The sequence below is a fragment of the Geotrypetes seraphini genome, chromosome 6 (assembly GCF_902459505.1).
Source record: "Geotrypetes seraphini chromosome 6, aGeoSer1.1, whole genome shotgun sequence".
Lineage (NCBI taxonomy): Eukaryota > Metazoa > Chordata > Amphibia > Gymnophiona > Dermophiidae > Geotrypetes > Geotrypetes seraphini.
Window position 1 is genome coordinate 60,497,289 of NC_047089.1, and position 13,399 is coordinate 60,510,687.

Sequence of the window (13,399 nt, forward strand, 5' to 3'; positions counted from 1 at the left end):
GGGGGTACCATGGACACAGGAAGGAGGCCCTGTCTCCCTTCTTCCGTTCCTATCCAAGCTACTCCTGGTTTTGTCTCCTACCTCTCCCATCACACCTTTAGTGTATGTGCTGGTGGGTCCTTTTCTGCTGCTACCCTGGTAGCAGTTGGCGTACACCAGGGCTCTGTCTTAGGATCTCTTTTCTCTCTACACTCTTCCTTCAGTGCCCTGATCTCCTCCCATGGCTTCCAGTATAATCTATATGCTGATGGCTCCCAGACCTACCTCTCTATGCCTGAAATTTCACCTAAAGTCCAAGAAAAAGTATCTGCCTGTTTGGCTGACATTGCTGCCTGGATGTCCTGCCGTCATCTGAAGCTAAACATGTCCAAGACTGAGCTGCTCCTCTTTCCTCCTAAACCCTCTTCTCCTCCTCCTCCATTCTTCAACTTGATAAATAATACTGTCGTTGTTCTAGTCTCCTCTGCTCACAACCTTGGAGTCATCTTTGATTCTGATCTCTCATTTTCCACGCACATCCAATAAACTGCTAAGGCCTGTCGCTTCTATCTCTTCAGTATCACCAAAATTTGCCACTTCCTCTCTGAGCACACTACCCGGACCCTTGTCTAAGCTCTCGTAACCTCACGCTTAGATTACTGCAATCTACTTCAAACTGGTCTCCCGCAGTGCCTCCTCACCCCCCTGCAATCTGTGCAAAACTGTGCTGCATGACTCATCTTCTACCAACCATCTTCTACCACTTATGTCACCCCTCTTCTTAAATCACTTCACTGGCTCCCTATTCACCTTCGCATGCAGTTCAATCTCCTATTGCTGATCTATAAGTGTATTCATTCTTCTGCCCCATCAATATCTCTTCTCTCTCCTTATACACCTCCCAGAGAACTCCGTTCCTCAGATAAGCTGCCCTTCCCTTCCACTGCCAATTCCAGACTTCATTCCTTTCATCTAGCTGCCCCCTATGCCTGGAATAAATTACCTGAGTTTGTCCACCAAGCTCCCTTTGTTGCTGTAACCCAGTTTTCCCCACATAATTTCTAGTTTTGTTGTACAAATGCACTCTTATTTACCTGATTAATAATTCAATGTAATTCTATAAAAATTAAAATAATATAAGACATTCAAGACCTTTTTCCTCGGTCTCATAACTCTTCTCAGAGTTTTGGTTTCTGTCTTTATATTTGCATTCGATAAATGCTTGCATACCCATCCAGGCAATAATGTTCCCTTACAAGTCATGCAGGAAAATTCAGGATTCCATGGATGCCAAGGATTCCAATACCTGTCATGGGGACTCCTCAGCCAGTTCAAGTGTTCAGGATATCCACAATGAATATTCATGAGATCAGTTTGCATGCACTAAGGGCCTCTTCTATCAAACTGCGCTAGCAGTTTGTAGCGCAGCGAGCTACACTGAATGGCCCGTGCTGCTCCCGACACTATGAGCGTCGGGAGCAGCGCAGCTCTCTGCGCTAAAAACTGCTAGCACAGTTTGATAGAAGAATTCCTAAGTCTCAACCCCAGTTCAGGTTTTGGAAGTCCTGGTTTATCATGCTGTCAGAGTCAAATTATGCAGTAACTCCCTTTTCTCCAATCTTCATCTTTTATTTCCTTCAGAGGAATACAAAACTCGTTAGACTGGTTATTTTTGAGAACCGGCTCTACTGCTTTGTGCTGTATGTCACGGTTCATGATGCAATCACAGGATGCCATCTTCCACCAGGATGTCAAGTCGAAGAGCTGGGTGATACTGCGAGGATGAGGAAGTCCTTCCTATACTGTTCTTTCCTTTCTAGCTAAAGCAGTATATTCTCTACCAAAGGACCGTTAAAAGAAGGAATTTCTTGAAGGGTGGTTCAAAATAGCTAAAGCTTGTATCATGGAACCAGACTAATAAAGGTAAAACACTGTTTAATTATCTTATGTCTTACCTATAATTCTAAAGATCATGGTGCAATGCATTCCTGCTGTTTTTTTTTTTTTTTTTGCTTGTTTCTGTTTAATAAATTGTATGATTATTACTTTGTTCTCAATGTTGTTTTAAATTTTGCAATATAATGCATGGCATTTTTTTAGTTTCTTTTTTCAGGGCAGTGTATACTTCTGCTTTCACAGCTTGCACTTTGTTCTGCACTGTATTTTTTTTGTATTTTTCAAGGGTTATTTTCTCAGAATCTGTCGACGGACTATGTCAATCCACTTTAGAAAATGGAATCCGTCATGCCAAGCAATTGGTAACAAGTTCTCCAGGGTACTGTCTGACTGACAGGATGAGCCTTCTAGATGGTTCCTGATAAAATGAATTTTAAAAACATTTCTTTTCTTACAGCTACAGTCATATTGCAAAAGAGAATTACTCATGATGTCATTAAAGGGCAATTATATAAAACAGGTGCCCTTGACTGGTATTCTACAAACTCAGTGTGCAAAATCCGTAGAGTTCAATTTTCAGACTGCAGCCACAGTCCTCAGGGATCCCAGATATTCAATGCTGGGACTGAATCAGGCCACTGGCATTACATATCCAGGGCAAAGATTATCACCACAGGTAGCCAAGCCAATATTCATCGGCTGGCAGGCTAAAACCTAGTGGCCAAAGACCAAACTGCCGGTCACCAGCAAATTGGATATTCAGCGGAAGATAACTGGTCAGCTGAATATCAAGGGGATAGTGGGTAATTGCATAGGTACATGGACCCGAGAGGAACATGCACAGATCAGAGGCATGCCTAGTACTTATGTGCGTAGATTATAGAATACTATCAATGACCCTTATATTGATCTTTGTAAGCAGAAGATGCATCAAGTGACTTAATTTGAGACTACTATGGAGAGTAAGTAAAGGAAATTGCCAGATACTTGTTTCTATGGCAGGAATGTCTGTCATATTTTGATGAAGAAAGCTTCAACTCTGTGAGTCAGTGTATGAGGGTGGTTTGAAAAGTTTTGGGGAAAAAAAACAAGTTAATGTAGTCTCCATCGAGGGCTAACACAGTTTGATAGAAGAGGGCCTTGGCCTCGCGAGTATCCAGATTTTTTGTAAGCTATTTTTCATATGGTATCAAAAAACTGGAAACTCACTGGACCACGTGTAAAACCCTCTTAACTTGCTTTTTTTCCCCCCAAAACTTTTCAAACCACCCTTGTATAGTATAAGGGAAGGGGGTATGAATGGGGCTGTCTGTGTAGTAATGATGGTAGATAGTGTAGCAGGTAATTAAGGTGTAATAAATCTGTCAGGCCATCAGATAAGCATCTGTAACTTGTGTCTAGGGAAAGAGTACACCCACTGCTAACTACCAGGTTCAGATTTATGAAATCTTAGTGTAATAATGAGACTAGAATATCTGAAACTGATTTTATTCTGAAAATAGAATAATAATATATATAGCAAGCTAATAATTATTCACAAAATATCTCTGAAGATATGTAGTATACAATTAGTACATATATACTTCTCCCTCCATATTCGCAGTTTCAGCAATTGCGGTTTTGATTATTCGTGGTTTTTAACTTGCTGGCTCCTCCCCCCAAATTACATCAGCTTGCATAGAGAAATCGTTGATTCCAAGCGTTTACAGAGAAAATTGCCTCTCCTTCAGGAACAGGCCAGGTCTTTTTGCCTTTTGCCTCTCCTTCAGGAACAGGCCAGGTCTCCCACCATGTTATCCGTGGTTTCACCATATTCACGATGGTTTTTAATAGAAAACAGCGAATAACATATGAAAAAATTATTTGCGGGTCTGTTAATCCCCTATCACAGTGAATATGGAGGGAGAAGTATATAATCACTAAGTAATTAGAAAATATGACTAATTATCACACAATCTATATTTCCTTATAATATGATTCTTGCCAAGAATATAGCAGCAAATCTGATATGATTAGCTTGGCACAATCACCAAGAGTCCCGAACCAACCTTATCCTACCAAAACAAAACTCTATTCTAGCCCAGCACGACTAAGAGATATATTCCTGCCTCACTCTTGGGTCCAGCAGATGTCAGCTCCCCCAGTGATGGATTTATCTTCTTATGGCTACAAGCGTACAGTGAGCCTTAAGTCTAGTCCGGCAGATGGAGAATCCTCGTTCAATCAGCATAAGGTCGCTTCCCTCTGATAACAGCCAATGCAAATGATTGTCAGTCCTTTGTGGTGCATGTTATAAGTCAGAGACAAAAGTTCAGCAGTGTCCCAAAAACGAACAGTTTCTGATTTTCTAGCTTTCAGCAGAGAACAGATACACACAAGGGAGATCCTTATCAGTTCTTATTGTCCCCTGCACAGTGCAAAGGAGCTACACAGATAAAGGTCTGAATGCCCCCAAACCCAAAATTGTCTAACTAAGGATCGTGCAGCAGAGTCATAGCCTCTCCTCCATGGCAATAGAGCTCCAGTGATGGTAGATGTCCTTGGCTGTGCACACACAGATCTTGCAAACACATCCAGATGGTTCTTGGCCTAAATTTCAGGCATGAAGTTTTCCAACAGGTAAAGCAGGATACTGGGATTGATGGACCTTGGGTCTTTCCCATTATGGCAATTCTTATGTTCTTGGTATAGTGCTATTGATTAGGGTTGTAGGATGAGATTGTTATGGGGCTGTGTCTGGTTTTATGTCTTAAATGTGGTATGGAGAACCTTTTGGAGGTCTACGCTCAGGGCCTGATTCTCTAAAAGTGCGTCCCGATTTTAGGCAGCTGTAGGCGTCCTACAGCTGTCTAATCAGCCAATCGGGATGCACGTTTTTAAAAAAAAATGCTCCCCAGGCAGGCCGCTTATATTGAAGGCGAGGCCCGCAAGACACCTAGGCCCTGATTCTGAATAGGACACCCGGGAGAGGCGTCCTATTCAGAATCGGCCTAAACTAAACCCCGATTCTGTAACCGGCGTCCATGTTACAGACGCGGGTTAGAGAAACGGGTTAGATTAGACACGGCCGGTACACTTATCGCGGCAAGGGATCTCTCTGCTGCTATAAGTATAGCGGGCCGCGGCCCCCTGACCAGGAGGGTGCCCAAACCCTCTGCCCGAAGCGGGCCTGCCCCTTCCCGGCCCATCACGCCGAAGCCTAAGGCCTGATTGGCCCAGGCTCTAGAAGCCTGGACCAATCAGGCCTTAGGCATAGCGGGTCCGCCCATCCCCACTAAGTCTAAGGTCTGATTGGCCAATCAGGCCTTAGATTAAGTCTAAGGTCTGTTTGGCCAATCAGGCCTTAGATTAAGTGGGGATGGGCGGACCCGCTATGCCTAAGGCCTGATTGGTCCAGGCTTCTAGAGCCTGGGCCAATCAGGCCTTAGGCTTCGGCGGGATGGGCCGGGAAGGGGCGGGCCCGCTTCATTTCGACGAGGCGTGCCTGCCGGCTCAAGACGTGCAAGACCCATCTAAGAAAAGGTTTGGTGGAGTGGAGGTTTGGGGGTTGTTAGCGCCGGGGAGGGGGGTGCGTCTTCGGGCAGGAGAGATTGGGCACCCTCCTGCCAGCTATCGATATTGTCGGGGGGGGGGAGATCGGTAATGTTGGGGGGGGCGGTCGGTAGTGTCGGGGGGCGGTCGGTAGTGTCGGGGGGGGGGTGCATCTTCGGGCAGAGGGTTTGGGCACCCTCCTGGTCAGGGGGCTGCGGGCCGCTATACTTATAGCGGCAGAGAGATCCCTTGCCGCGATAAGTATAGCGGCCGCGTCTACTTACAATGTAGGCCAGCATTTTGCTGGCCTACATTTTAAGCTTCTCCTCTACTAGAGAGACGTGTAGGGCTGCCTAGGTTCAGCCTAAGGCCCGCCTAAGGCCCTTAGACGAGCTTAGGCATCTTGCGGGTCTCCCTAGGCTCCCGGAGGCGCCTTCAGCTTGCCTGGGGAGCATTTTTTTTTTTTAAAACGTGCATACCGATTGGCTGATTAGACAGCTGTAGGACGCCTACAGCTGCCTAAAATCGGGATGCACTTTGGAGAATTAGGGCCTCACTGTCTAGATGTTTCCTTGTTATAAATTCTGTTTCTGTGAAACATAGACAGTCATATCAATCAGATATTGTTCAACAGTTTTGTTGTTAGTCCACAGTTTGAATGTATATTTGGCATTGTACTACATTCTTTTGTTGTTCCTGTGAAGCAATGGATATATATTTTTAAAAAAAAAAAAGAATACCATTAGTTTTCTTTTATCGTTTATCATTTATTAAACTTAGTTGAAGCACATTTATTAAACTTAGTTGAAGCACATTTCAAGGCAGTTTACAATTAAAAACAAACAAACAAACTATTTATAAAACAGAATGGCATTAATAAAATAGGAAAGACACTAACATTCATTCTAGAAACATAGACATTTACACCAGCCATTGGCCTAGCCTAAGTGCTCATGCCTAAAGTTAGGCTTGAAACTGCTAATTTATACTAGTATTCTATAATGACAATTACACATGTAAATGCCTATTATAGAATTCACATTTAGCTGGCATCTTCCTGGCACCTATCTTTCGGCAACCTATAGAGAATTACGTCCATACCCATGTTTAGAATATTTATTTATGACGGCAGTTCAGTCGTGGCCTGATGACATCAGACATTGTGGGAAGGCAATGCATCAATGAGGATAGGCAACAGATGATCCAAAATGCCAGCACCCAACTTTCCAGTCTCCGCAATACCTTCTCCAACTCTCGAGGTTCCACTGCCCCGATTTTATGAGGGAAGTTCAATTGCGGCCCAATGACATCAGATGTCGTGGGAAGGCAATGTATCAATAAGGATAGGCAACAGATGGTTCAAAATGCCGGCGCCCAACTTTCCAGTTCCACAATACCTTCTCCTCCCTCCACAGAACCAGTCTGTCCAATACTGGTGCTCAACTGACATATTCAATGCTGAGTCTTGACCTGGCGTTTAATATCGGGGGGGGGGGGGGGGAATGGGGTGTTTGGCTGGCTTTAACTTACCCAGCTAAGTGAATATTCAGCACTGGCTAGTTAGGGTAATAGAAGGCAAAGATAGAACCACTATTATGCAGTCCAATTTGCCTGCACAGTTTAGCCAGCCAGTGCTGATACGTAGCAAGCCAGCTAAGTTGTACGATATAGCCAGTTAGCAGCTAGTTGCTAACCATGAATATTCTATGTTTCCACTGTAGCAGGGACAAGGTAACTGTAGAGTCAGAAAAAACAATTTGGTATATAAACAAAACAGACTGACTCAGTATATTAGCACAACCCAAGAGCAGAACCTGCTATGCAAAAATAAGGCTCAGAGAAATGTGACTCTAAAGAGGGAGAGGCAACCCCCTCTTGAGAAAAGAGTTTTATCTTCTAATCATTGCTTAATAAATGCAAAAGCACAGTCCCACTCAAGGGTGTGAGTTGTAAAAAACTGAATATCTTGATATCAAAAACTGTATATTCTCAAAACTTCTGAACGGTTTAAATTCTTGCATTCAGGTTGACACTAGACACTTTTATAATCAAAAGGTTGAAACAAAAAGGTACTTATCAGGGTCCCGACGCGGCCCCGTTTCAGTATCTGCTTCAGGAGACCCCGTCTGATAAACGTTAGAAAAGGTAACAACCATAAGACAGGTTCAAAAAGTGTCTGAAATGCAAAGACAAATATGTTAAAATGCAGTGGATGTAGACTGAAACATTCAAAAGTCACAACCCCTACATATTTCATAAAAGCTTGTGGCTGACCTGAAGGGTAGGAGTAAAAATGCAGTACATACCGTTCTAGAAATGAAACATCTCTGTGCAACACAGAACGCCGGCAACCGCAGCGGTATTTAAACCGGCAAAAAGGCGGGAAACCGGACGTGCAGAACGTGATGACGTAACAAAAAATAAAGCAGGACAAAAAACTTCAAATATTGCACGAGAGCCAGACATGATTAAAGGAACGCTGCCCACTCGATCTCATTATTAAGACCATTTGGATGAAGAGTGTTGAGATCATAGATCCATTTCTGTTCCTTTCTCCATAATACACGAGCTATGTCTCCCCCCCGAACGTTACTGTGATAATCCAAAACTGTAAATCTCAGATCTGTTATTGCGTGATGTGTCATTTGCCAATGCTGTACAAGGGGGGCTTCCTGCACTGCGGTGCGTATACGGCTCATATGTTCCCCAATCCGATATTTCAAGCTCCGGGTAGTGTTTCCCACATAAATAAGCTGACACGGGCAAGATATGGCATAAATGACATGATGAGACTCACAATTGGTAGCATGTTGAGTATACTTGCGTCGGAAAGGCAGTGACATTTGTTGAATAGTGACACTGAACTGACAGTATTTGCAATGCCCACATGGTAAATGCTGACCACTGATGTAATTGGAAGCTGCAGAACTCAAAAATTGTGAATGAGTAAGTTGTTGTTTTAGGTTGAGAGGTTTAGAAAAAGCAAATCTCGGAACATCCTGAAAAACCTCATGGTACTGTAAAATAGGCCAATGCTGTTTAATGATCTTCTTAATTTGAAAGGCATGAATCGAATAAGGCAAAACACACACCAATGGGCTGACATCAGTTTTTTGTTGTGGTTGCAACAGTAACAATCTATTGGCATATAACCCACGTTTATAGGCTTTCTTGAGCACAGACAAAGGGTAGCCTCTCACAAAAAATCTGTGTTTCAATTCATCCGCCTTAGACACATATTCCTCCACCGAGGAACACAGTCTGCGAAGACGTAAAAATTGTCCTGTGGGTATGTTATTTCTCAAGTGTTTAGGATGAAAGCTATCATATTGCAACAAATTGTTTCTGTCTGTGGGTTTACGAAAAATTGAAGTCTTAAACTGTCCATTGATGAGTGTAATGGAAATGTCCAAAAACGCGACCTGATGAGAGTCCATGATCATAGTAAATTGTAGATTAGAGTCGCAGCTGTTGAGCCATTCACAAAAACATATTAAGTCCTCAGATGTCCCAATCCAAACAGCTAGCACGTCATCAATATATCTCTTCCAAAACAGAAAAAACTTCCAATACTCCGAAGGATACAAAAACTTGCTTTCAAACTGAGAAACATAAAGGCAAGCTATAGATGGGGCCATTTTAGACCCCATAGCAGTGCCTTTGATTTGTTGATAAAACTCCAAATCGAACTGAAAATAGTTCATGCTGAGAGCAATTTGAGCCAATTCAAGCAAAAAATGTACCCTGGTGACTGACATACCTTGAGCTAATAATTCCACTTTAATAACCTCAAGGGCTTCTTTCTGAGGAATGTTAGTGTATAAGGCAGAAATGTCAAAAGTCAGTAATATGGCATGAGTGGGTATGTCTTGGAGAGAGGACAAAAATTGAATCATACTGGTGGAATCTAAAACATAAGACGGAGCCAACGGCACCCTGTCTTTAAGGTGTAAGTCTAGAAAAGCAGATAAAGGTTCTAAAAGAGAACCTATTCCTGAAACTATTGGTCTCCCCGGAGGGCTAAACAAGCTGACATAAATAAGCTGACACGGGCAAGACATACCCTGGTGACTGACATACCTTGAGCTAATAATTCCACTTTAATAACCTCAAGGGCTTCTTTCTGAGGAATGTTAGTGTATAAGGCAGAAATGTCAAAAGTCAGTAATATGGCATGAGTGGGTATGTCTTGGAGAGAGGACAAAAATTGAATCATACTGGTGGAATCTAAAACATAAGACGGAGCCAACGGCACCCTGTCTTTAAGGTGTAAGTCTAGAAAAGCAGATAAAGCACAATCTATTCAAGATGTCATTTCTCATGTGTTATTACAGGCTTTGGAATCAAGAGTCATCACTGATAAGGAATTTAGGTATTTACAGTGTAAATATCCCCGTATTCCAGTCATTTATTTCATTCCCAAAATTCATAAGTCGTTGTTTAGCCCTCCGGGGAGACCAATAGTTTCAGGAATAGGTTCTCTTTTAGAACCTTTATCTGCTTTTCTAGACTTACACCTTAAAGACAGGGTGCCGTTGGCTCCGTCTTATGTTTTAGATTCCACCAGTATGATTCAATTTTTGTCCTCTCTCCAAGACATACCCACTCATGCCATATTACTGACTTTTGACATTTCTGCCTTATACACTAACATTCCTCAGAAAGAAGCCCTTGAGGTTATTAAAGTGGAATTATTAGCTCAAGGTATGTCAGTCACCAGGGTACATTTTTTGCTTGAATTGGCTCAAATTGCTCTCAGCATGAACTATTTTCAGTTCGATTTGGAGTTTTATCAACAAATCAAAGGCACTGCTATGGGGTCTAAAATGGCCCCATCTATAGCTTGCCTTTATGTTTCTCAGTTTGAAAGCAAGTTTTTGTATCCTTCGGAGTATTGGAAGTTTTTTCTGTTTTGGAAGAGATATATTGATGACGTGCTAGCTGTTTGGATTGGGACATCTGAGGACTTAATATGTTTTTGTGAATGGCTCAACAGCTGCGACTCTAATCTACAATTTACTATGACCATGGACTCTCATCAGGTCGCGTTTTTGGACATTTCCATTACACTCATCAATGGACAGTTTAAGACTTCAATTTTTCGTAAACCCACAGACAGAAACAATTTGTTGCAATATGATAGCTTTCATCCTAAACACTTGAGAAATAACATACCCACGGGACAATTTTTACGTCTTCGCAGACTGTGTTCCACGGTGGAGGAATATGTGTCTAAGGCGGATGAATTGAAACACAGATTTTTTGTGAGAGGCTACCCTTTGTCTGTGCTCAAGAAAGCCTATAAACGTGGGTTATATGCCAATAGATTGTTACTGTTGCAACCACAACAAAAAACTGATGTCAGCCCATTGGTGTGTGTTTTGCCTTATTCGATTCATGCCTTTCAAATTAAGAAGATCATTAAACAGCATTGGCCTATTTTACAGTACCATGAGGTTTTTCAGGATGTTCCGAGATTTGCTTTTTCTAAACCTCTCAACCTAAAACAACAACTTACTCATTCACAATTTTTGAGTTCTGCAGCTTCCAATTACATCAGTGGTCAGCATTTACCATGTGGGCATTGCAAATACTGTCAGTTCAGTGTCACTATTCAACAAATGTCACTGCCTTCCCGACGCAAGTATACTCAACATGCTACCAATTGTGAGTCTCATCATATCATTTATGCCATATCTTGCCCGTGTCAGCTTATTTATGTGGGAAACACTACCCGGAGCTTGAAATATCGGATTGGGGAACATATGAGCCGTATACGCACCGCAGTGCAGGAAGCCCCCCTTGTACAGCATTGGCAAATGACACATCACGCAATAACAGATCTGAGATTTACAGTTTTGGATTATCACAGTAACGTTCGGGGGGGAGACATAGCTCGTGTATTATGGAGAAAGGAACAGAAATGGATCTATGATCTCAACACTCTTCATCCAAATGGTCTTAATAATGAGATCGAGTGGGCAGCGTTCCTTTAATCATGTCTGGCTCTCGTGCAATATTTGAAGTTTTTTGTCCTGCTTTATTTTTTGTTACGTCATCACGTTCTGCACGTCCGGTTTCCCGCCTTTTTGCCGGTTTAAATACCGCTGCGGTTGCCGGCGTTCTGTGTTGCACAGAGATGTTTCATTTCTAGAACGGTATGTACTGCATTTTTACTCCTACCCTTCAGGTCAGCCACAAGCTTTTATGAAATATGTAGGGGTTGTGACTTTTGAATGTTTCAGTCTACATCCACTGCATTTTAACATATTTGTCTTTGCATTTCAGACACTTTTTGAACCTGTCTTATGGTTGTTACCTTTTCTAACGTTTATCAGACGGGGTCTCCTGAAGCAGATACTGAAACGGGGCCGCGTCGGGACCCTGATAAGTACCTTTTTGTTTCAACCTTTTGATTATAAAAGTGTCTAGTGTCAACCTGAATGCAAGAATTTAAACCGTTCAGAAGTTTTGAGAATATACAGTTTTTGATATCAAGATATTCAGTTTTTTACAACTCACACCCTTGAGTGGGACTGTGCTTTTGCATTTATTAAGCAATGATTAGAAGATAAAACTCTTTTCTCAAGAGGGGGTTGCCTCTCCCTCTTTAGAGTCACATTTCTCTGAGCCTTATTTTTGCATAGCAGGTTCTGCTCTTGGGTTGTGCTAATATACTGAGTCAGTCTGTTTTGTTTATAAACCATGAATATTCAGCAGAGATAACCAGCTGTCTCCCACTGAATATTAGCAGTTAGCCAACTAAACACTATTTAACCGACCAAGAGCCATTCCTGGCTGGTTAAATAGTGCTAAATATCGAGGGGTGTAGGTATTTTCCTGTCCCCCAGGGGTTTTACAATTGACCCCCTTCCTTTTACAAAGCCGTATGACAACAGCACTTAAGCCAATTAATTCCCAATGGGCTTTGGTGCGATTACCGTAGGCTGCCATGCTAATTGGTTTAGTATAAGGGGGGGGGGGGGGAGTTTGCACCTGAGGCTCTGGAGAGTTATGACTTGTCCAACATCATGAGGAACAACAGCTACATCATCCATGAGATTCTATAAAGGCTGCCTAAATTTGGGCGCACTGGGCAAATATGCATCCCAAATTAATTAGTTAATGAGCCAAGCAACACCAGTTATTGGTGTTAATTGGTACTAATTTGAACTTACATATGCATCAGCCTATGCACTATTCTATAACATTGCACACCCCCAGTGTTTTTTATGCAACCCAAAAGGGGATGTGGCCTTGGGATTAGGGCACGTGCAGGTCTGGGGTATTCTAAATATTTAGGCACAGTGTTACAGAAATGCAGACTTGCGCACCCAACTTGTGCATCAGGAACTCTTCTACACTGCCTAGGATCCAGCGGTGAATTTCTCACATGTGTGCATTAAAATCCCAGGGCAGGATTAATTCGTTGAGGGCCTCTAGGCACACAAGTACACTGGGCCCCCCTGCCCCGCCCCACCCCACCCCACCATGCGCCCAGGTGGAAACAGGAAGCTGCGCCAGAGGGAAGCTTTGGGCAAGCAGCACCACTTGCAAAATTACAGTTCCTGTTGCCTTTCTTACCCGCGTTGCTTGCTTGTCTTACTTTCCGTCTATGGGGGGGGGGGGGCCGCGTTGCTGATCAGGGGGGCCTGCATTGCCAATTGGGGGGGGGGGCCCGCATTGCCAATTGATGCTGGAGGGGCCCATCGCCGTTTGGAAAAAACAATATTGATGCCCTCCTTCATCGGACCCCCCTGACCATTTCGGGCCCTAGGCACGTGCCTACTGGGCCTATTGGTTAATCCTGCCCTGTAAAATCCCATTTATTTCTGTGCATTGTGGAGAAATAATGCATTTAAAATATACTGTACATCTATGTGTACCGGGCACGTGAACTTCTGCACTAAACTCCTTTGTGCATTAATATGAAAACCATATACCAAGCCAAAGGGAGACATACACCTAAGTCAACCTTTTGTTTCCTGGAATA

General features: G+C 42.9%; 1 protein-coding gene across 1 annotated transcript; it reads left to right on the forward strand.

Annotated features, from left to right (window-relative positions):
• The first annotated feature begins 10,206 nt into the window (after window positions 1-10,206).
• LOC117363075 lies at window positions 10,207-12,865 on the forward strand. The gene is made up of 2 exons (XM_033950335.1): window positions 10,207-11,564; window positions 11,695-12,865. The coding sequence occupies exon 1, from the start codon at window positions 10,221-10,223 to the stop codon at window positions 11,400-11,402; it is 1,182 nt and encodes a 393-aa protein (XP_033806226.1). The 5' UTR covers window positions 10,207-10,220; the 3' UTR covers window positions 11,403-11,564; window positions 11,695-12,865.
• The last annotated feature ends 534 nt before the right edge of the window (window positions 12,866-13,399 follow it).